The sequence below is a fragment of the Cupressus sempervirens genome, chromosome 5 (genome assembly GCF_028749045.1).
Source record: "Cupressus sempervirens isolate cs-2001-9-10 chromosome 5, ASM2874904v1, whole genome shotgun sequence".
Classification (NCBI taxonomy): domain Eukaryota; kingdom Viridiplantae; phylum Streptophyta; class Pinopsida; order Cupressales; family Cupressaceae; genus Cupressus; species Cupressus sempervirens.
Window position 1 is genome coordinate 394,481,573 of NC_143122.1, and position 23,967 is coordinate 394,505,539.

At 36.8% G+C, this 23,967-nt stretch overlaps 2 protein-coding genes across 3 annotated transcripts in view; both read right to left on the reverse strand.

Moving 5' to 3' along the window:
- LOC149556461 (uncharacterized) overlaps positions 1 to 23,967 on the reverse strand; it is a 208,989-nt gene that overhangs the window by 147,232 nt on the left and 37,790 nt on the right. For both annotated transcript variants that reach the window (XM_089830779.1, XM_089830778.1), the window contains exons 2-4: positions 22,143 to 22,545; positions 21,826 to 22,003; positions 21,568 to 21,707 (exon numbers count right to left, since the gene is read on the reverse strand). In XM_089830779.1, the coding sequence (XP_089686905.1) occupies positions 21,568 to 21,707; positions 21,826 to 22,003; positions 22,143 to 22,545 (721 nt within the window). The remainder of the gene's footprint in view (positions 1 to 21,567; positions 21,708 to 21,825; positions 22,004 to 22,142; positions 22,546 to 23,967) is intronic.
- Positions 11,491 to 12,203, reverse strand: LOC149556462 (uncharacterized). Its single transcript, XM_089830780.1, has 2 exons — positions 12,110 to 12,203; positions 11,491 to 11,988 (listed from the first exon to the last, which is right to left on the reverse strand). Exons 1-2 carry the CDS (start codon positions 12,112 to 12,114, stop codon positions 11,628 to 11,630), a joined length of 366 nt encoding a protein of 121 aa, XP_089686906.1. The 5' UTR covers positions 12,115 to 12,203; the 3' UTR covers positions 11,491 to 11,627.

A 23,967-nucleotide genomic window follows, 5' to 3' on the forward strand; every position in this document is an offset into this window, starting at 1 on the left:
TTTTTATACACCGGTGTTGGGCTTTGTTCATATATCCAGTCGACCATACTTGCTGGAATGTGTTGATGATCTTTCATATTTGGCAGTGTGTACAGATGAGTCCCAGGATCATATTGGCATCGATGACATCCAGGAGGATGTAGTGGGCAATTTTGAAGACTTAGTTTCTTTGGGTACAGAGGAGTTGGACAGCAGTGCTACAAATTTTGATACTCTGTATGTTGATATGAGCTTTAGAGTTGATTCACAGGACATGGATGGTAATACTCTAGAGACTAGTAACTTTGAGGATACTCCTTTAGACAGTGCATCAAAGGAGGTTTGTAGGAGACAGTCAAGCCAATGCCATCATGTGTCTAATCAGTTGAGAGTTAGTGACCGAGACATTGCTATCACTTGCCAACATTTTGATGTTGCTCGTCAATTATTAGCAGTTTATGGATGGGGTTCTCCTACTAGTGATGAGCAGGAAGGAAGTTATCTTTCCTTGACAGAGATCCACTCTTTATGGGAGGCTATTCAGATTTTGAGACAGAATTATATGCAGTTGGTAGCTGATAGAGATTATCTTATGGAGTGGGGTAGTACAACATATGATGCATTGTTGGCCAAGGAAGATGAGGTGAGTGAGCTTACTGAGCAGCTTGAGGTGACTTTTGAGATTCTTGAGAGTACACAGTTGGCTTTCAAGGAGTCACAGTTTCATTTGGCTAAGGTGACCATGGAGTTAGAGCGACTACAGTCTTTATCTGATTCTATACAGTCACAAGCTATGGTGTTTGGTGATTCGAGGATGTCCATGACTGAGATTGTCAGAGACAATGGAGATGGGGATGCATCTATCCTTGATACTAACATTGGCATATCAGGTTCATTCCCACTAGAGTCAGGTTTAGTTGAGTTGGGTATTGTAGCAGATTATTGTATGCCTGACAGGGTGGTGGCCTCTAGTACTGAAGGCACAGAGACTAGAGATGTATCAAAGGTCATGTGTGATGTTGGTGAGTCGACAGTTGGCATGGTTCCTGATAGTAATACTACTCCCTTGGTGATATCTTTGGAGGTAGTAGTCAGTTCCAACATGGTTGATGATCAATTGCAGTTAGTTTCATCTGGATTACAGTCTGAGCCACTGACTGAGATTGGCGCATTCTATCGGCATTACACTGTGAGGTACACTCATCAATTTACCTTTGATGACCATGTTGATGAGATTATGATACAGAGATGTACTTTGGTTCCTAGTGCTTATCATCAATTATGGAATAGTTTGATGCCTCGAGATGAGAGTTGTGATGGGCACGACATGGCGACAGGTTTTGTAGTTGATAGCTTGATAATACATGACTTAGAGCAGGAGTTTTGGAGTGATGCTTCAGCAAGTGTTGTTATTGATTCTACTCCTTTGGCTATGACATCTCCTGACTTAGCTAGTGATCAGTCACAGTGGGTTGTATCACTTGTTCATGGTGAGTTGTTGACTGAGGTTGGTTTTTTTAATCAACATTATATTGCAAGGTATGTACATCAGTTAACAATTGATCCTTATGCTGAGGAGTTGATGGCAGGAAAATTTGGTTTGGGTTCCATTTCTTGTTGTTTATCTTGTGATGGCTTTTCACCATCAGGGGTGCATGGGAGTTATGGTTATGAGACAGTGGCCAATGATCTACAGAGTTGTGTTGACTGCAGGAGTTGTATAGTGTGTGGATTCTCCATACTTGGTATAGTTTCATTTGAGAGCATTCACCATTGTTGCAGAGTTGGATTGTACATTCCATATAGGCCAGTGGAATGCATTGATGGTATTTACTATGTTGGTAGTCCACTTTACTTGGGTTTTGATATTCTAAGAGTTTGTGTCTCATGGGTTTTTGACTGTGGTAATGGTGATTTTGGAGTTTGGTTGAGCTATAATTGCCAGTTTGATTATGGATTCCTCTTGGTCATATTGCAGAGGATCTTGCAGGAGTCTGTGTTAATTGGTAGTAGTATAGTTCATGACTACATTTGGGATCCAGGAGGATTGATTGGTTTATTGTTCAGCCATTGCTTGAGGACAAGCAATGTTTGGGAGGGGAGGACTTGTCATGTCCCCTTTTCAAATAATTAAAAAATAATAATCTTTGCTAAGACAGGCAGGCCCAAGAAAGTGAAGTTTCGGAAAAAGGGAGTTAATCTTTGGAAACCGTTGGACTAATAAATGATAATTATTATTAAAATATGTTTCATTAACCTCTCTTGGACGTGAGTTACAGTTATGCCCTTTTTAAAGAGGTTTGGAGGCATTTTGGGGGGATTCCAGACTTGATTTTCACTCATTCTTTGTTATTCTTCAGAGGCTGCCAAACCTGTGGAGAAGGAGACCCAAGAACGGGAGTTTGCAGGTTTCCAAGGAGACCCAAGAACGGGAGTTTGCAGGTTTCCAGGAAGGCTAAGGACGGGAGTTTGAAGCCATTCCATGTGCATGCTCATACAGAGTTTGCCTTTGTGCTGAACAGTGCAGATTTGTGAGTTTCCGGGTGTATTTTTGTAAGAGTTTGGTGTTTCCGGTTGAGTATTTCATATCAGTTTTGGTTGCTGCTGTATTTTATACTTTAAGCTGTTAAAATAGAGCTAAATATATATATTGGGACGTGATTAAACTTCTGAGATAGATTATTAGTGTTCTTGTGGTGTTTCCGAGCATATTTTGTGCTATTTCGGGAGCCCGATGAGCATAGTTTTGGTCCTACATTTTCGAGCTGTTGTGTAAAGGCTATACGGATCTGGAAATATCAATTTGTAGGCTGTTATGCTGCTGAAATTTCTGTAAAAATTTCCATTTTCAGATTCATTAATAATTTGTGAAGTTGTGAAGCTTTTAGCACTATTTTCAACATACCCGATTTGGGGTTTCTTAAGGAATTTGGTGGATCTTTGTGATATCAGTTGTTTGATTTTAAAGATCTGATTAGAGGTTGGAAATATCATAAAAAAATCAGAAAAGGGACATTTCATATACAGATGTAACAGACTCCTAACAGGGTCAATATCTTTCACAAGATACTTTTGATTAGTGGATCATTTTGTGGGTAGCATTCGCATCAGGGTTTTCTGTAGTTAACAAATAATGGTGTTATGAGTTACATTGTGTTAACTTATGTTTACATTTCAATTTGATCATTTATGCAAGTTTAAAGATTATTAATAATATCCATAGTTGAGCAAAAGTTTGTTGAACACTGATTCACCCCCCATCCCCCCTCTTAGTATTCCCTATTTCTAACAATTGATATCAAAGCACAGTTGCTCAGAGGAAGTCTAGCAGGTTGAGTAAGATCACTATGGATATGGAGCAATTGCAGAAGAATCTTGAAGAAGCTCTTGAGGAACTTGATACAGTTACAAAAGAGAGAAATAAAAAGAAGATCAAACTTGAAGATGCACAAGATTTCATTCAGAAATTGAAAGAACAGATTGAAACCTACAGAACGAAAAAAGAAAGAGTCTCATGATCAGATCTGTTGTAAGATTTTCACACCATCGCCCCAAAATTTTTAGGGACCCCCTTTTTTGGGCAAGCCTTGGCAATTTTCACAGGTGTTGGGAATTTTTCAGTTGCCTTAGCAAAATTTGGAGCTGTCTAGAGGTTTTTGAATTGGCGATTTTACACCTTGGAGGCCTTCAAGCTAGGAGGGGATTTGGTTTGTTTTCACATGGTGTGAAACTTGATTTTCCAGCACATGTAATTTTGTCCTTAGGCCTAGCAGGTTTCAACAACAACATTTTTCATGGCTAAAACAATATTTGGTAGGATAAAATTGCAAATTTTGGACTTAGACGGATTTTGAATATTTAATTTTATTTGAACAAGCTTGAAAGTTTTCAAAATGAATTTTAGATTTAGTCATTTTGGAAAATCTTGAATTTTTTCAGTGAAAAGAATTTTGATAGTGAAATTGAATTTAGAGTTTGAATTTCGATTGCCTGGAAAAGGATTTATCGTGTTTAAAAAATTGAAATTGTATTGCAAAATTGAAATTGGATTCAATTGCAAAATCTCATTAATTTAGTTAAAATTTTGCCTAGAGGATTTTATAAATGTTAAAGAAAATTGGTAATTTGGAATTGAAAAATGATTTTTGGCTTGCTAGATTCAATTTTAATTGCCGAAGTGTTGTTAAATGAAAATTTTGACATCTCCTAGACTTACTTTATTTCTATTTTCCAATTATGAGTCAAACTGGCAATCAAAAGGGTCAATTTCACTATGGGGCTTAGTTATTTTCATGTTTTATTTAAAATTGGGCCATTTTGGGGGGTCCAACTTAAGTTTTTGTTTCTTTCCAAGCAAGTCAGTCCACTCTGGAGGTCAATAGGAGGATATAAGAAAGGGCTTCCCCCTCTTATTTCCTCATTCCATTTCAACTCCTCTTGCTTGGTATTGAGCGATTTCTTCTAGTTGGGCGAATTATCCTTCAGCAATGATTTTGGCTTGAGGATTTCCATTTTTGGGCAGAAAATTTCTTCCTAGAGGCTGGGCCATTCCTTCCCTAAGGCGAATTTGTGGGTGAAGATCTGATTTTAGGCAAGATTAGACAATTTTGGAGGTCTGATTTTCCTCCCAGGGCAGCGAATTTTTTTCTTCAACTAGGGCAATTTTATTTGGTGGCTATTAGAGACAAATTCAAAACATTTGAAGGGGAATGAAAGGATTTCCTTCTAGTCAAGAACTTGGCCATTCCCAGGCTACAAGCATTTATTAGGCTACCGAAGAGATATTTGGAGAGAACCAAGTTGGTGGATGAAGGAGGAATGAGTACGGTGGAGTCTTGGTATGTTGCCTTGACCATCAGATTGAGGATACTTGAGTAGATACAGAATGAGATTGCACAACACAGCCCAGGTGTTGACACTTCTATTTCAACCATGATGAGCAATGTTGGGGTTGTGCTTGATTTTGAAGATATCAAAGAGGAGAACATCAATGAGACAGAATTGGGATCGACATTGGATGAGTTGGAGAAAGTTGCCATCAGGAAGAAGCATTTGGGCACCCATGCCTCCCTCAATGCCTTTATCGGATATGTGAAAGAATATGAGAAGGATCATGAGAAGACACTGCAAGCAGCAAGCAACATGATGAATTCAGCTGAGCTCAAGATGAAGCACACGCCTTGCCCTCCCATGAAGGAAGTCAACGACAGGCTAGCCAAGTTCATTGCCTTGGCTAAGAAGATGAAAGAAAAGGGTAGAATTATATTAGAGGATCATTTGATGTAAGCCCAAGTGGCAAATTCTCCTTTCTTCTTGGGTAGGATAGGTGTTTGATTCTGATTGGCCACCATTTTGGTGCCTTCTCATTGGTTGCCGCTTTTCCTTTTTTTTCTCATTGGCCGTTAGGGTGGCAACCCTAGTTAAGGTTTCTGGGATTTGATCTGGATCGTTGATTTTGCCTCTTAATCTCTACCGTTGGTTGTATTTTTGGCCCCTATATAAGGCCATTTGCCCTCATTTGTAAAGGGTTGAAGAAAATTGTTGCTTAGATAATACCAAATTTGCTTCTTTATCATTGTTGTGTCTTGCGTGGTGATTAAGAACACTTGGTGTTATTGCACGGTTTCTACTTCCAATAGTTAAACTTAAATTCCATTAAAGTTGTTAAAGTAGATTTTATTTCAAGAAAGTTGTTAAGTAAGAGTAAGAATAGATGGATAGTTGTATGGTGATATTAGTGGATGTTTGATAGGGATCCATAAACTAGGCCACTAGCATCCTAGCGGCTTGTTAGGAAGCCTTGCGTGGTAATCTAGTCTTTTTCCCCATGAATCATAGCATCTATGGAGGTAGCACCACTAGCAAGCTTTCATCAAATTTGATCCCCGCCCATCTACTAATCTTTCCATTCGTAGGAGTAGAAGTAAAGCAACAAATAGTTCAGTAGTTGGAGTTTTGAAGAGCAAAGTTAGAAGTGAGATAAATTCGAAAAGTAAATTGAGGGAGTCAAGTCAATATACATTGCGAAGCTAGATTTCATCACCATCATAGCAAAAGTTCGACATCCTTGAAAGAACAACGTAAGCCCGCCTACGTGATTAACCAGCAAATCACATTAATATAACTGAGTTAGTATCCACAGGTGTAAGGAACCTTGGAGTTTTCTCATGTTCTTCATGAGTATTTACTTTTCAAAAGAGGGTTGAGTGTTTGGTAATATATATCAAGCATTCAATTGCTATATGTTATGTAGTGGTATAAAACTGACATCAACAAGATCAAGGATTATGAAGCAGTTTCAACTTTCAAGACCTAAGAAGGAGAATGAAATTCTGAATCATGAGCTTGAAATTACAAATTTGAAGATTAGTATGATGGAAGATAAAAGGAAAAGTCAATCAGATTTAAGATTTGGGAATGCAGATCTAAAATCCAAACTTACTAAGGTGACATCTAAACTTGAGACTACAATATGCACAACTTGAGAAATACAACACTATTGTTAAAGGAGAACTTACACAAACAAAGCAACATCTTGAGAAGTTATACTCAAGCGCTAAGAAACTTGATGAGCAGATTATGGCAAAAAGACTTGTTGGAGACAAAACAGGGATTGGATATGTTAAACAAGAAACATCTAAAGGATCTGAAGTTACTAAGGAACAAGATTTAGTGAACTAACAACCTAATCAACAAGAAGAACTAAAGAAAGAAGTACCTAATCAACCTGAGCAACTTGAAGGAGTAAAGAAACAATTCCATGGAAGATGTTTGCATGTAATTAGCTTGGACACATGAAGAAGGACTGCACAGGTAAATATTCTAAACCCTTTTATGGTTATTGTTATAATTGCTTTATTTATGGTCATAGATTTAATGAATGTAGGAAAACTAGATTTTATAATGATAATAGAATGTATGAAAGTACTAACCTTGCAGCTAATAAACCTTTGGGAGCAACAAATGTTATCAGAAATGGAGTTATAAGTGAAAAAATTTGGACATATTGCTAGAGATTGCAGACTACAAACTAATCAATTTGGACCTAAATATGGAAACAAAGTTATAGCATGTCAAATTTGCAACAATTTGGGACATACAACAAGATTTTGTAGAATGAATAACATGAGAACACCTAACATGAGCTCACAAAACATGAGAACACATAATACTAGAAGTGTGAAAGGAAAGCAAGTTGAAACTCTTAATAAAACATTTGTTAGAGAAGGAACACCTGCAAGCACTAAGGTATGGATTGAAAAGACAAAAGACAAATCAGAGAATAAGATAAAATCAGTAATTACTACTGAAACCCCTTTATCAACTTGAGCAATCATCTTTATGAAGAAAATAGGGGTACAACAAATATTCATTAGACCCCTTTATAGGAAGAATTAAGTTGCACGTAGTTGGTAGTAGCTTCGAATTAGTATGAGGATGAAAAGGTTAAGAGTGCAGAAAAAGATACGAAGATATGGGAGGTCGCAGAAAAATTGAAGGTCTATAGGATTTAGTATCAGCTTTTTGATTGTGCGTCCCTGTGCAATTAATACAAATGCAATTTTGTAAGGATTTAAGGGTTGAAATGAATTGAATTGGTCAACATTTGATCAATTGGAGCTTAGAGAAACTTGGCAAAGAGATTGAAATGAGATTTGAAGGATTTAGAAGCGAATTCAGTGAATTTCCGTGAGAACCCTAAAATTGTGATTTCAAAGGTATTTGTTTGTTTATGGGATCATTTCTTGAACTGAATTTGAAAATAAATTGTGGAAAATAGATTCACCAGTTTATGATATTTTAGAGAAGCCTAGATATAAATTAAATAGAAACCCTATTTTATCTATGGATGACGACCCTGCCAGGGCATTTTCACAAGTGCTGGAAGGAGTGTTGTTTATGGAAAATGTTAGGAAATATATTCACTGCGAGTTTGAAACATTAGGAGAAATGGATTTGTACAAAGAATTTAACAATGTTTACAAGGATGGTAAGACTTTTAAGGAAGGTTTTGAGCACTTAGGGCAACTCAATGTTGCACACTATATCTTTTATGAGGAATTTATAATGATGAATGATCTAGAATCATTTTATGAAGAGTGCATGATAACATTTTTTGGGTTTGGGAATAAACCAGTCAAAATCGCAAGTAGCCTAGTTCATGAAGTAACTGGATTGTGTAATAGTGGTATTATTCTTATTAATGAGAAGAATGTGAAAAAGATAGTTCAACACAACAGTGAAACAATTTGGAATGGTAGAGGCATGATGCTTAGCAAGATGAAGCAGAATGATGTGAGATTCTTGAGTAAAATTTTAGCTTACAAGATGAAATCTAGTTCAAGGGAAGATGAGGTATCAACTAGATTTATCCATGTTGCATACAAAATGTGTGTTGATAATCTTGAAAGAATCAAGAAGAACAAATATGCGGGATTCAAAGTTGAGTCCTTAGTCACTTATCTTTTCTTTCATGTTGTGAAAAGATTCCTATATATACCTATGTCAGAATGGAACTCAGGGAAGTGTACCATGGAATAATTGATTACATATTGGTTTAGGAAATTTCCTGCACAGAAGATGAATGACAAAATTAATTTGATGATGAAGTCATTTCAGACTAAGATGAGAAAAAGAATGAGAATTCCTAAGTCAGTAGTGGAAAAATACAAAGATGGCATATGTTTTATTGTAGAAACACATAAGACATGCATGGAGGCTGTAAGAGCCTAGAGTAACGTTTGTTGATCCACTTGGATATGAAGTGACAGAGGATATGATTGAAGCTTGTGCAAAAGAAATGCTTGAATCAGACTTGGATGAGAAGAGTAAGAGATGAGGAGCATATGAAGAAAAGTGAGTGAAGCTCAACAACAACTCATAGCAAAGCAGCAAAGAAGAAAGTGGATAGTGTAATGAAGAATATCTTGAAGGATTCAAAATGACAAGGAAGAATTTTTTAAGACAGTACAGACAACCTTGGAGATGAAGGCTAGTGGACAGAGTAATATTTTGTTGGTTAAACCATTAGCACTGGAGGCAACACCTAGTACCCCTGCAGCAACCAGTATACCACAGATTCCACCATTAGTTGCACCAGCATAAATACCTACTACACCTTTGGCTACATCAGTTGAGACTTCAGCAAAGGAAGAAGTTAGCATAACAAAAGTTCAGTCTACTCCTGCAGCAGCTACAAGAAGGTCAACAAGGACCTCTCCATCAGTTGTACAAGCAACAGTGGTTAAGGAAGAAAAGGAGGAGGAAACTCCTAAGAGAACTAAGAGAGTAAAGGAAATGGAAGCTATGCCAAGACCTAAGAAGAAGCCAGAGACAATCTACATGGGCAGAAAGAAGCCAGATCAGCCTGAAATTACACCAGTCAAGTCAAGAATGAAAGGACAGGTCTCTTTACCTACAAAACAGACAAAGAAATATCAAACAGAGCAAAGCAGTGGCAGCAAGAAAAGGAAATGGAAGCCAGAGATTGGAAAAATATTTGAGATAATCATGACAGACGAAAACTTAGCAAAGTTGAAACAATTGAACAATTATGATGCTATGCAAAAGAGGAATTTGGAAGTACCTGTCATCAAGTTCATGATCAAGTTTAAGACATCTCTTATTAGTTTACATGGAACTTTGCCTGATGAAATGTATGAGAGATTGAATGAATCAAGGCTAAGGACAGTTGAGGAAGAAAAGAAATTAAGAGAGCTATCAATTCATAAATGTTGTGTAATAGAGAATGAAGAATAGTTAGAGAGGATCAGGCAAAAATCGAACCCACTTTTGAGGGACAAAATGAGGGCAATCAGATTAATGGGTGGTTTATATGAAGAAGTAAGAAAGAAATGGAGAAATTCGTTTACCAAGTTCGAAGTGAACCTGGTATACTGGACACATCACCAGCAGTAGCAACAACAGGACAAACACAAGATGACACAGTAATGGATACCCTTGCAGATCAGTTTGACAGCATGACCATTGGAGGAGTGAGGATCACTATAGATACTTAAGAGGATCCATTTAAGGATCAAGCCAATAATGATGTTGGCAATTTGGTAAAAGATAATGTAGAGCCTGTAATGAGCCTGAGCAACAAGTAGAGCAAAGTCCAGACAGATATGATTTGCTGTAATATCCCTCTAATAACGAAATCCAATATTAATATTATTAATTGTAATTATCAAAAACTATATATATATAGTTGATTGATTATTACATAATAAATAAATATATATTGATTAAATAGAATTGGTTTAATGAATATAATATTGATTAAACAAACAAACTCAATAAGTAATTTTAATGATTAAATATTTATTAATTAAATGAATAAACATAATCACCTAACCTAATGTAGAAAGGTTATGACCCTTAGAAAAGCAATGAGCATATAAAGCATGCATCAACCATGATGCAAGAGGAGAGGTACGACTGGAACAAAGCACAATATGAAATCATAAGGTTTGCACATTGTTCAATGAAGGAGGATAACAGCGGAACAACAAAGGAGAGGTATGATTTCCCACATAAAAGTGAATCAACAAATCACAAACAGATATGCCACATCACTATCGCAAAGGAGGAAGTAGACCATCAAAGGATATATGCTATGTTCCCCCAAGTTTCCAGTATGGGGACGGCGGGGGACAGCGGGACGGGTTTCCGGGACGGCAAATTTTTTTGACGATTTTGGGGACGGGGGGGGACAGGGACGGCTATATATATAGGAAAATTTTAAAATATAGTATATACATTGAAATTTGTAAATATACATGTCATTCATATGAAACTAAGCACAAAGCATGTCATTTAAACATTATAGAACCATAAGATACAACATTTGAATGCCATCTATGAAATAATATCCGATTTTAGTATTTTACTATTTAGTATTTTAGTATCCAATTCTCAAAATGCATATCAATACAATATCAGAGAACACTGAACAATGAACATTAAGTTATTAACCATTGTCAATATCATAAGACTCATAATGATAAGCATGATAAATCATAAATCTGAAAATCAAAATCAAAATATGCCCAAAGCTATAGGCTGCCATAAAGTAATAAGTATCATTTAATCAATGTATCATAATCATGTTCATGTTCAACATAAAAAGCAAAACATAGAAAATAAAGCAGACTGCTGCTCCTATTCTGCCTCTACTAATCCATGGCATCAAAATCAGAATCCTCCTCACTGTCATCCTCCACAGGAAGCGTAGTCTCATCTAATGGAACCCCAACTAATCCTGGTGCTATGTCATCCTCATCTATCTGGGCCACATCCTCAGGCTCAACATCCCATCGCAAAGCTGGTGTCTACCTATACTCTGGAGTCTGGCGATCGGCAAGTCGAAGAGCATGATGCACTGTCACTAGCTTCTCTGCTCTTTTAGAGGTAAGTCTATTCCTCTTGATAGAGTGGATATATGAATATGTGGACCAGCTCCTCTCTGCAGCTGAAGAACTAGCAACCTGTGAAAGGAGGCGACCGGTAAGTATCTTTAACTCAGGTGTATCTCTCCCATGCCAAGTCCACCATCCAATAGGATCCCTCTGTGCCAAAACAACTCTATCCAACCTTGCTTGTGGCTTACCCAAGTTTGGGCCACGAAGGTTGGTGAAGTCAAGGAACTATGCACGAACAGTAGAGGCATCTTGAGCTGAATACATCTTATCAATTGCTTTTGTGAAGCCATCCAAAACCTCAGGATCATCACATGGGAGGCCCCTTCCACCCAACTGTGCATACCATTTGGGATTTAGAGCAAATGCTGCCATATGAAGCGGGGTATTCATTATGTTCCACCTCCGCGTCACAATAGGCCTAATATGCTCCTCATAAAAGCCCAATGTAGGATCCTTTGCCGCAACAATTCTCTTCATCTTACCCAACATGCTGTCAATAGTCTCATAGATCTCTCCTAAACTAGGAGCATCAGTATCAGCATATCTAATGACATCAACAATGGGTGCTATGACAGAGCAAATGTATCTGCAAGATCAAAATGCCAACAAAAAAAAATTCAGAATTAGAATTTTAAGAATTTTACGATTATTAGTAGGAAAATCAGCAAGCAAAAGACTAATAGTAAATTTAAAAACCAACAACTTACTTCATTGTGGACCACCAACTCTCATCAAGGATCCTTTGCCTCACCGCTTTTCTTTCAGTGGACTTAGAATGAGACCATCGTCCCTACTCTGGATTCACCACCATCAATTGAAGGGCCTCATACACCTCAATCATCCTCTCCATTAAGATGAAATATGTGCAATACCTATAGCAACAATTAAAAATTAAAAATTAAAACTTAAACATTAATGATAGATAGATAGATAAAATTTTAACGTCCACGAGGCTAAAAATAGCCTATGGGACAGCAAGACAACTCAAGCAGACTTAAGTAGCGTTGTTCGCCTCTTGTGTAGACTAATGATGAGCCCCCCCAATTGCTCAATGTACTCTTCGTTGAACAGGTTATGCCAAGAACTGTCACATATAGTATCCACAAACTTATCCCTGCTATCCTTGTAGGCCTCACATTCTAGAATAAAGTGCTGTTCAGTTTCCACTTTCCCAGAGTTGCAAAATCTGCAAATTCTCTCTTCCCAAGCCTCCTTTGGCCTCTTCCAACGCCCGGTCTCACAACGAAGTTGGTGAGAGTTGGTTCTCAACTGAGCAATAAGAATTTTAGCTCTCCAAGAAATGTTGGCTCCTATGTACGTTTTTTCGAGTTGATCACAAGTGGGGTTGAACTCATTTATATAATATAGTTTCTTCCTCCCAATCTCGCTTCCCCAATTTCTCTTGTAGAATTTCTCCATAACAAAGACCTTTATTTCTTTATTATTTGTAAGGCACATATTGAAATGAATATTCCATTTACTCATCCACTTGATGTTTTGTTGCATCCATGTCCTTTTTCGCTTACATAGTGTATCCCTAAAGACAACTTTCGGCCATCTATCCTCTTCCATTTTTTCGATTCTTTTTAGATAGCTTAAAAGGCGAACCATAGCAAGTGCCTTGATAGGCGCAGCCCCCATTTCACTTAGCAAGATGTCATATGGAACAGTGCTTTTAATTTTAAACTTGCTTGTAATCAAGCACTTTTGGATTCCTTCGATTTGTTTCCATTGTGCTATAGTAGTGCTGCTGGCCCATAATTCACACCCATAAAGAACAACTGGCAGCACAAGAAGACCGAACAAGGTTTGAATAGTTTTCCAATCCCACAACTCCGCTTCACGGCACCTATTCTGAAGAGCGTAGAAAGCCTTCCATCCACCTAATGTCCTTTTATACCTGCAGCTAGACCAGCTTAGTTTTTTGTTGAAATCGATGCCAAGGTATTTATATTCCGCAACTTCTTCGAGAACACTTCCATTGTAATAAAATTCATGTTGATACTGTTTTTTATTATTAGAGAAAATCATAACTTTGGTTTTGCTGATATTGACCTGCATCCCCACCATTCTACAAAAGCGCTCAAGAGAAGATAGATGGTCTTGCAAACCACAAGCAGATTTGGCAATTAAAATGAGGTCGTCCGCATATAGGAGTAGCTTTATAACAAATTCCCCTAGCTAAATGCCTTCATGCTTTTGCGTGTTTAACCACTCTTCCAGTTTGTCAATATATAAACCAAATAAAGTAGGGGATAAAGGGCAGCCCTGTTTGACCCCGATATCGCTCCTAAAACATTCTGAAATGATTAAAATTTAAAACAAAAAGCATCACATGTAAGTAAACTTATAAATAATTTTTTAAAATAACTTAAAGTTAAAACAAACTAAAAGTAAACTATAATTATAATTGACATACCTTGTCTCGGCTGGTTTGAGGAACTCCTTCTTAGAGAAGGACCTGAATAGAGCAAGTGAAGTGTGGTGGTTGCAAATAAACATTTGCACTTCTCTAGCTTCTAGCACCGCTTGCTTCAACCATTCAATCTTCCCTATATCCTTCAATGCATTGTTCAAGGAATGAACACAAGGGGTCCAAAATATGTGCCTATAAGCACCCTCTATCATCAAACCTGTTGATTTGCACACAGATGCAGAATCTGTGGTAACCTGTACAACATTAAAGGGCCCAATCTCCTCTATGGCATCTCGCAAAATGGTGAACTGAAAATCTGCATCCTTCTTCTTTCCTGAGCAATCTATGGCTCTCAAAAAATAAGAGCCAGCAGAGGATGTGACAATGATATTGATGAGTGGCCGATGTCTAACATCGGTCCACCCATCCATCACAATAGAGCAGCCTGTCCTAACCCAAGTGCGTCTTATATCCTCAAATAATAAAGCAACCTTTGAGTACTCTTCCTCTAAGATAGTGGTTCGTAGCTTATGCTCACCGGGAGGCACAAATGAGGAATTCATGCTCATAATATCTTTCACCATTTGTTTATAATAAGTGGAACGGGCTGCATTATATGGGATACCATTAGCAACAAAGAATCTACCAATGGATGCCTCACACTTCTCCTTTGCATGTGCATTAAACATAATTTCCATCGAGCCCTTCTCACTACTACTTACCTTTCTCTTCCCTCTAGACCCACTAGGGCTGCCACTAGTACCAATGGCGGATGAAATATGCCTAGATGATTGTGAGGGAATGGATGGTGATGTCACTGTCAAATTTTGCCCCTCCATTTCAGCCTCTAAGTGCAATCTTTGACATTCTAATTTTTGTTCATCGGTTAGGTTAGGACAAGCTTTGACTCCTTGGCATGTAACACCTAAAAAATGTGACTTCACTCTTGTATAGCTGCCCCTAAAATCATCAAGACAAACATGACAATCCCACACCCTAGTCCCTCACGAATTCTTTTTATCTTTTGGCCTAGGTATGACATATTGGAGAAGAGGTTTTTTCCTATTGAAAGGACCCTTTGCAAAATTCTTCATAATGTCGGAAGGGCATTTAAACAAATCAGCTTTAGGATTGGGTTTTTGCCTAGTGTCACTACTAACAACATCAACCTCTACATTTTCTTCTTCACTACTACTACTTGTACTCCCACCGCTGCTCATTGTGTTTAAATATGCAATTGAATAGATATATGAGCTGAAACAATGAAAAAAAAAAAAAAATCAGAGTTTGCAAGCTACAAATTTATTAAAAAAATGATAAATGAAAGCACAAAGAGTTTTATACTTACTTGGTGGACAAAATAGAAGATCAAACCCTTGGTCAAGCTCTTGGAAGCAAAACTATTACCTCCTCTACTTGCAAAATGAAAACTTCAACCGGCTGCAACATAAAATGAAAACCAAAGAATGGTTAAAACAATTTAAATGTGTTGAGTTATATACATTTTAGGGTTTTTGGAGGAGTGGGGCCCACTAGCTGACCAAAAAAGACACAACAAATGTTTTTTTTATGTTTTGAGCTTGCAAAAAAGGGGGACGGCCGGCCGTACCCAGTACGGTCGGGGGACGGCTAGACGTCCCCTTTCCGTACCGGGGACGGCTGGCTGTCCCCCTTTTGTCCCCCCCACGTCCCCAAGTTTCGGGGACGTCCCCTGCAAAAAAAGGGAATGTAGGGACGGCTGGGGGATGTTCCATACCCGTCCCCCCGTCCCCAAGATGTCCCCGTCCCCGAAACGGGGGGTTTTAGGCCAGGTATGCGTCCCCGAGGAACATACGATATATGTGGAATGTTGAGTGACAGCCACATAAGCAAGAACACTCGATACAAACAGAAATCATCACCGCTAAGAAAAGGAGGAACGAACATAGGCCATTAATACCAAAGGCCACAAGATTGACGAAAAGAAAGGAGGTCGATACTTATATACCTTCACTTTATAAACGAAGGAGCGAAACACAATGGACCTTGATATGCAGTGAGAATGACCAATGGCATCAGAATATAATCTGACGTGGTACATGGAAGGTATTTATAAATACTGCCTTCATACTGAAGACTATGGGAATGATATAGCACATGGGTAACACCACGTTGGCAAGAGGAATAACAAGCGGGGTAGATACCTAGACCACTCGCCTCCCAAGGAACACCAAACGTTGGTAGTCCTAACAAGGATAGAATACTAGTCAGATTATAGACTCATAAAGACATCGGCGCCCACAAGGTAAGTAGGTATAATGAAAAGGTAAGAATATTTATGCAGTAATGTTTAGTATTAGTTATATTTAGGAAATGGGGAATTTTTAAATGGTATTTAGTTATTAAGTAACTATTACATAATAATAGTACATTTAGTATTTATTCAATTATTATTATTATTATTTTATATTGAAACTATTACTATCACATGGTAATAGTTTAATTATTATTAATTTGTTATACAATTTTAATAGGATCGTAATTAGGATTCATAATATGAGTAAGTAGATATAATATTAAATATAGATTATTTTAAATGTAAAAAGACTATTGATTTACATTAAACATTTAATATGAATCTATTGAAGAGAAATGTAGTACATGTAGTCTCGTAGGTCTTTGAAGGATGATGGCTAACTAATCGAGGATTGTTTTGAGGAACCTAGAGGGTCTTCCCAGAGGATTATGAAGCCCAACTTGAAAGGTAGTTTTAGGGAAGAAGGCCAAATAATTGAAGGCTATTCCTCATGAACACAGGGGATCCTCCCAAAGGGTTACGAAGCCAAATTAAGGATCCTCAAAGATGTGTATAAATGTTGGAATCCCTAGTTATCAATCACCAGAACTGAATTTAATAGTCTATACTTCTCATAATTTCTATCGGTAAATTTGTCTATAATAATACATTAATCTATTAGAAGAATTATAAGACTCGAGGCATGGAGGTAGCAAGGTATTAACACCTTCAACCAACCACCATGGCCAGGAATTCTCTGTGTTGCCAAAATATTCTAATGTTGTCAAACATATGCATATGTCGTTGGACTTGGATAGAAGATGCCCATGCAAGAAGAATCTTAAGGGGTGCACTCCCGGGATGACGGCGAAATAGCTATGAGTTATGAAGCCCGATCTGGAGACATCCTTAAGATTGGGTTTAACTTAGAGAGTAGAATAACATAGTTAGTTTTATTATTATTGTGATTCTAACATTTATTTTGCAAGTATTACTTGTCCCTAACTAACCCGATTAGTGGTGACATTACATTTGCGCAGTGAGGAAACTTCACTGCCTATTCTTTCAACTTTGACACATGACAGTTCACAATTAATAACACCTAGTGCGAAGACGCAGATTTCAGTCTGCAAAGTCAATGGCAGAATAGTGTACAGCAGATCACTACAATAGTGCAAACAAAAGCACCAATTGAGGATAAAGAAGAGAACAAGGGAGAGAAAAAGACAGAGGACATGACAGAGAACAAAGGTCAGTCTACAAATCAGCCAAAGCAAGATTCAGAATAGAGGACTGAGAAGGATGGACAAGACACTCAAGTGTAGTTGGTAACCCCTACAAAGGATATCAGCAAAGATATTGCAAGTTCATCACCATTTGAGATTTTGTTGGCTAGCATGGCTAGCAATGCACCCATGACAAATGATATGGATATTGAGAAACTATGTCAAGTTGCAACAGTTTCTATGTGTAAGATTGCAGAGAAATCCAATAAGTTGGGCAAGAGTGCACAAGACACCTTAGAAAAAGTGACAGATAGACTTCAGAATGTTATACCAGTAAAGGTCACTGAGCAAGATTCGGAGAAGAGAGCAGAAAGAGTAATGGAAGCTTTTGATAGCCACTTCTCTACACTTGAAGGTGCAGCCACTTTGAAGGCTCGAGCAGAACATGATGCAAGTTTGTTCAGCACAGTATGTGGGAATATCAGGAATGATCTAACAGTTTTAGACATATGCATCAAGGAGTTGACGAATTGTACCTCTAAAGATAAAGTTTTGTATGGAAAATGTGCCTTAGCACATAAATTTACTCGAGACATCTCCACAGGAATCAAGAATAAACAGGATGAATTGAAGAAAATGGTACAGGAGTTGAAGAATCCAAATGCCAAAATTATAGAAATTGAATAGAAAATCAGTACAAGTTATGCTGAGTTAAGGCCGTTTGAGCTAAACAAGGAAAGAATCTTGAAGAGATTCTCATTACTTAAGAAAGCACCTAACTTTGAAGATTGATATTGTTCAAAGGAAGTAGGACACATGCTTAGAAGCAAAGGAATCATATGCAAAATTTTCCTATTTAGATCTCAATGCAGTAGAAGTTGCAGCTTATGGCTTGCGTGCTTTAACCAACATAGCAGATGCAGTAAAGGACTCTTGGGATAAAGATTTTGGCAGCTTAAAGAAGTGTTTTGGTGACTCCATGACACTTCTCAACACCCATACAACATGATGAAATAAAGGTAGAGCCACAATTTTGCCTCTATATACATTTTTGACTCACCTTTGTCATTGATGTCAAAGGGGAAGAGTGATTGTGTGAAAAAATTGTAAATATTATGTATATTGTAGAGCATAGTCTCAAGAGGAGTACAGCATTGTACAACATATATATGTAAAAGATGGTATGATAAATAGAGATTTTGTCACAGATTTTGCAATTTTGGAATTTTGACACTTAGCCAATTTTTCCCATATGTTACCATCAATGTCAAAGAGGGGGATTCTTGGCAATTTGGTTAAGGCAATATGTTAGGGTTGTCATTTATGGCAACATATAGCCTATTTTGAGATGGAAAAACATAAGAATATGTTTGAAGTACAGAAATCTAGAAAATTGTCTAAGTATGATGAAGGAATACAGTTAACAGTCAAACATTTTGATTGAGCACACTTCATAGAAGACACTTGAGGTTACACGCACTTATAGGAAGGTAAAACAAGTTGTATACAACATGTGGGTAATTGCGCTAAAGATTTTGTCAAGTACAGTGTTGGTTATTGTAGATTTACCAAGTATAGGTTGTCAGGACAAAACAAAGTTGAAGGCAAAATAATGGCATTTTGGTTAAGGAATTGTTTTGGTTTACCAAAATAATTACTTAACAATGTTGGGACGATGTCCTACATATTAAACCACATGTGGCAAAAGATTATTTAAAAGATTTGGTAAAGTATCAAGCAGCAAAGATGATGCAGGAGCATCCTGGGTGTAAGGGCAATCTTGCATCACCCTAAAATATTTATGTTTCCAGTTTTCCAGTTTTTGTGTTTTTTAAGAAGGGCTATTCCTGTACAGAGTTGCTATTTGAGGGAGCTTGCTAATTTTAGTAAGTTGGTATTATGTGCTCAGATTGTTTTAATCTCATATATGGAGGTTCATCTTTGACATATCAGCCTGGTGGATGAGTTTTATTATCATATCATATGTACTGATGTAGTCATTGTAGATTTTTGGTATGACTTTTGGCTATCAAAACTTTAGGTCTAGCGATGAAGGCCTAGATGGCTTTCGCAATCAGCCGATGTAGATCGCTAGCCAACGATTTTGGAATGGGGTTATAATAGCTCATTGGGTCAATGGTTTGCTAGTTATAGTCACCAAAAAGGGACCCATCCAAAAATGTAATTTGTTAATTGTCTTGAGTCAATCATATGTAATAAAGTGTAATGGAATAATGTAATATGAGGTTGGTTGACCTCAAGGGTCAGGGCTTAGTGTCTAGAACCTTCCTAAGCAGTTAGTCTAGGGCAGTTTCCAGTGATAGTCACATCTATGTCTTGCAGATTGTTGTAAGGAAGGTGCCCATGTGGGTTTGCATATTGTAATTTTGTAATTCACCATTTGCGGAGATAATAAGAAGCCCATAATTTTGTTCTCTCTATTTGTGTTCTCTGTTTTTTCTATTTGTTGTGGTATTAAGGGGAGCACCCTTCATCAAAGGCCGACAAGACTAAGAAATTTGGTATAAGGGCAGAACATTTTGTTAAGCAAACTGTGGCACCTTTTTGTGTGGCATTGTATTATATTAATATAATATTTGCATGCAAACTTTATGTAATTGGCATAAATGTGAATTTGATGCTAGAGTAGAATAGCTGTGATATAGTTTTGAATAAGGAACTACAAAGATAGATTTGATATCGAAAATATTAGCACTATGAAAGGTTTTGTATCTATCTCTATTATTAGCATTGTACAGTTGTGTATGCATGTTTGAGCATTGGGCTCATCTTGCACTCTTTTGTATTGTAATAACAACTCCTAATAGGGTTGAGGCTTCTAGCAAGGCCTAGTCCTCTAACAAGAATAGATACACTATACAGATGTAATAGACTCCTAACAAGGTCAATATCTTTTACAAAATAGTTTTTGATTGATGGATTATTTTGTGGGTACCATCTCCACCTAGGCTTTCCCAGTTAACAAATAATGGTGTTATGAGTTGCATTGTGTTATGCTTGTGTTTACTTTTTAGTTTGATCATCTATGCAAGTTTAAAGATTATTAATAATATCCATAGTTGGGCAAAAGTTTGTGGAACACTAATTCACTCCCCCTCCCCCCCCCCCCGCCTCAATATTCCCTATTTCTAACATTAGTCTCCCCCAGCTCGCCTCAAGCTTTTGGGCACTGGGCTGGGTCATGGGGACACCACTAGGTCAAAAAAAGAAATTATCAGAAATAATAACTTTTGAATCCCTGTGGTTCCATTGAATATCTGATTGCAGATGCCTGATTAAGTGTAGAAGAAGCTGATACTAGAAGACTGTTTTTCTTATGTCTGCATGTATCGACAAACCATGACCTGCATGTATAAGAAGCGCAGTGAATAGTCGGGAGGCATGCCCAAGAAAAAACATACTTCCATGTACCATGGAGGCATGTTCTTTCATGGACATGTCTCCACGTTGGCAGTAAGGTTAATGCTCAATTAAGACAAACACACCGATGTGAATTGGTCTACAAAATGAATTTGCAACTTTGTCAGCTAATCAAATTAATATACTGCATAATTTTATATATATATATATAAATATGTCATTTTCAGTATTATTATTTAATATTAATTTCTCCATCATTAACTTTTTCTATTTAAATGTTATATATGAGTTAAGTAAAAGCATCATTCTTATCTCTCTCTCTCTCTCTCTCTCTCTCTCTCTCTCTATATATATATATATATATATATATATAGAGTAATTTAACACATGATTTTTATCTGACTGAAGCTATAATTCATCAACATATAACACATTTTTTTAATCAATTTGATCCTCAAGATAATATAGATGAAACTGCATAGTTTTCTAACAAACATGTAACAACAAACAGAAAAAAGTAATTAATTCTGACGAGCTTTTAGGATATTTTGTACACAAACAACTCATGTATTTTCCTTTTGTTTACATCTTGAATTTAAAGATAGGGTAACCCAACAGCCATTTGAGCTCTGTCAATATTCAGTATTTATTTTAATTCTGTAAGTCAAAAGAGGCAAATACAATTAATATCATTCAATATCAATGATAACATGATGAGGACCAAAGACCAAATGGTATTGACAAAATCAGACATTCTAAAATGGTAAATTAAGTTCTATATCAGTTTAAGATCATCACATTTTTATTTCTATTGTCTTGGTGGGAAAAAACATACAATAAATAGAGAAAGGGATACTTATGGCTAACATTGGGCTTGCGAAGTCCATGATAGGTTGCATAACAACACACGCTAGAAGTTCACGTGCAAGGCTTCGAGCAATGGGGCATTTAGCATCATTTGACCTTAAGACAACAGCTACTACTCCTCCCATGAGCTGCTGAAGGACCTGGAAATTTTCAATTTGAAGCAAACTAATATAAGTGGACCTAGGATCTAAAAGCTTATGTATTAGTTATAAGCTTTTATAAATGTCAAGTCAGTTTATAAATTACCAATGTCCTTACCTTGCACTCAGTGTCTGCAGATATGAGGGCAGGGTGCAGTTCTCTAGAAGAAGCTAAATAATGCTTCAATCTTTCATCCCTTTCATTGGGTGGTAGATTCGCCATCACATCCACCCCTATATAAGCTTTGTTTCTTCTATAAAGTTCTATATGACTTCCTATCAGATCGACCACATCCCTAAAAATGAAAGTTGATACAAATCAACAGAAATCTACTAATGGAATACGAAATTCAAACAGTAAAAACACCCATACTAAAAAATACAAGGAATGCTGATAATTTGATGAAGAATGATGCAACTCTATTATCAGTTCACCTGGTCAATAATTCAATTAAATCAATATGCTTCAATCTCTGTGCCACTTCGCCCAGCACATCGTTGATTAGTAAACGAATCTTATCAGGAAATTCTTGATCAGGAGTAAGTGATGTATACCACAAATCTGTAATAAACTCTTGTACAATTTTCAAAGTAAAATTGTCCACGGCTGCTGCGACTACTGGAGAATCTATCTTTCTTTTCCATTTCTTTGAAATTGATGAAGACGAAAGGGTTGGATCACTATGAGAAGGTTGTCTGATTTTCAGATGAGAATGATAGGATTCCTGGTGAACAGGAACCATCCTCCATTGAAGCTTGAATTCCAAGTAAAAATGTCTGAGCATAGATAAAAGAAGAATGGATATTGGAATGTTGAACCAAACAGAGTTACTTGTCACTGCACCAAACAAAAATTGGCAATCAGTTCAACAACCTATCAACCATAAAACTATAAACATGCATATTGATGTCAAATTACCTAAAGTCCCTTGTGAATTTTAAAAAGTACAGAGAAAACAGATCAATAAGAACATTCAACCCTAATAATGATGTTCCCAGCACCCGACATACCTTACACAACCTTATAAAACATGTCCTTACTTGGACTTGAGATTATTGCCGTACTATTACAGCCAAGAGGCATTTAAAAGTTAGTCTCATTTCCAGTGGCTACTAACTAAAATAGGAATTTCAAAATTGATGATGGATAATTTGCTTGTCACTCTTCTTTATGATAGTATTATATTTGTAATAGGATCACTAAATAATAGAAAAATGGGCATTTATAGATATCATAGTATTCGCAGTAGGATTGCTATTTGACTTACAAGAACAAATTTGATAATCATAAAACTATGTTACCTATTCTGGTACAAATCCGCATTCGAGTATGTTGATTTGGTTCATGGATGCAGAAAAAACAACTTTGGGAATAATTATACATTTATGATTTTTATGTTTTTTATAAAATAACACAATCCAAGAAAGAATTTTGCCAGATCCATGAACTTAAAACCAGGATCTGACACAAAACTGGTTGCATAGAATTTTATCAAATTTCTGCCCGTCAGTCAAACAGCAATCCTACCTTGAATTCTATAATATCTATAAATGCCCATGTTTCTTCTGTTTAGTGAGTCTTACAAGACCAATACTACCATAAAGAAAAGTGTCCATATAAGCACATTGTCCATACCGAATTTCAATATTCCTATTGTAGCCATATATATATAGCTACACCCTGACAATAGGAATTAATATTAGAATATCACATAGTTTTAAATAAACAACAAAATCACCATAAACTTGAATGTCACTTAAAACATAAATGGTAGATTTGATAAAATATTTAATGTTCAAATTTCAAGTTCAACTGGGGACCCCTTCTTTTTGCTTCCTATTGGTAGGTTTACGTAGTGAAGCAGGTTGGCAACAATTTGCAAGCCCTCCTAGAGTCAAAGCATTAGAAAATTGAAAAGTGGCAAAAAATTGGGTAATATGAGAACAAGAAGGTAAGAGCCAAATGTTGGGTCGAGCTAGTCATTGGAATTTACCAAGGGGAGCAAGGATGTGTTTAAAAATTACTTGGTTAGATAGGATGGTTGTTCCACCCTGTTAGATAAAGAAGTGGAATCCACTTCCTTAAGTGGCAACCTTCAAATATCAAAACCAACATTTAATTTGGCCTTGTAAGATTGTCCAAGTCAAATCACCATAAGGAAAAACAAGCAAAGGTCAAAATGTTACTTCTTTGAGTTTGTCAAATAAAAAGGTTGAACCCACTCCCTTAAGTGGCAACTTGAGATATAAAAAGGTGGAA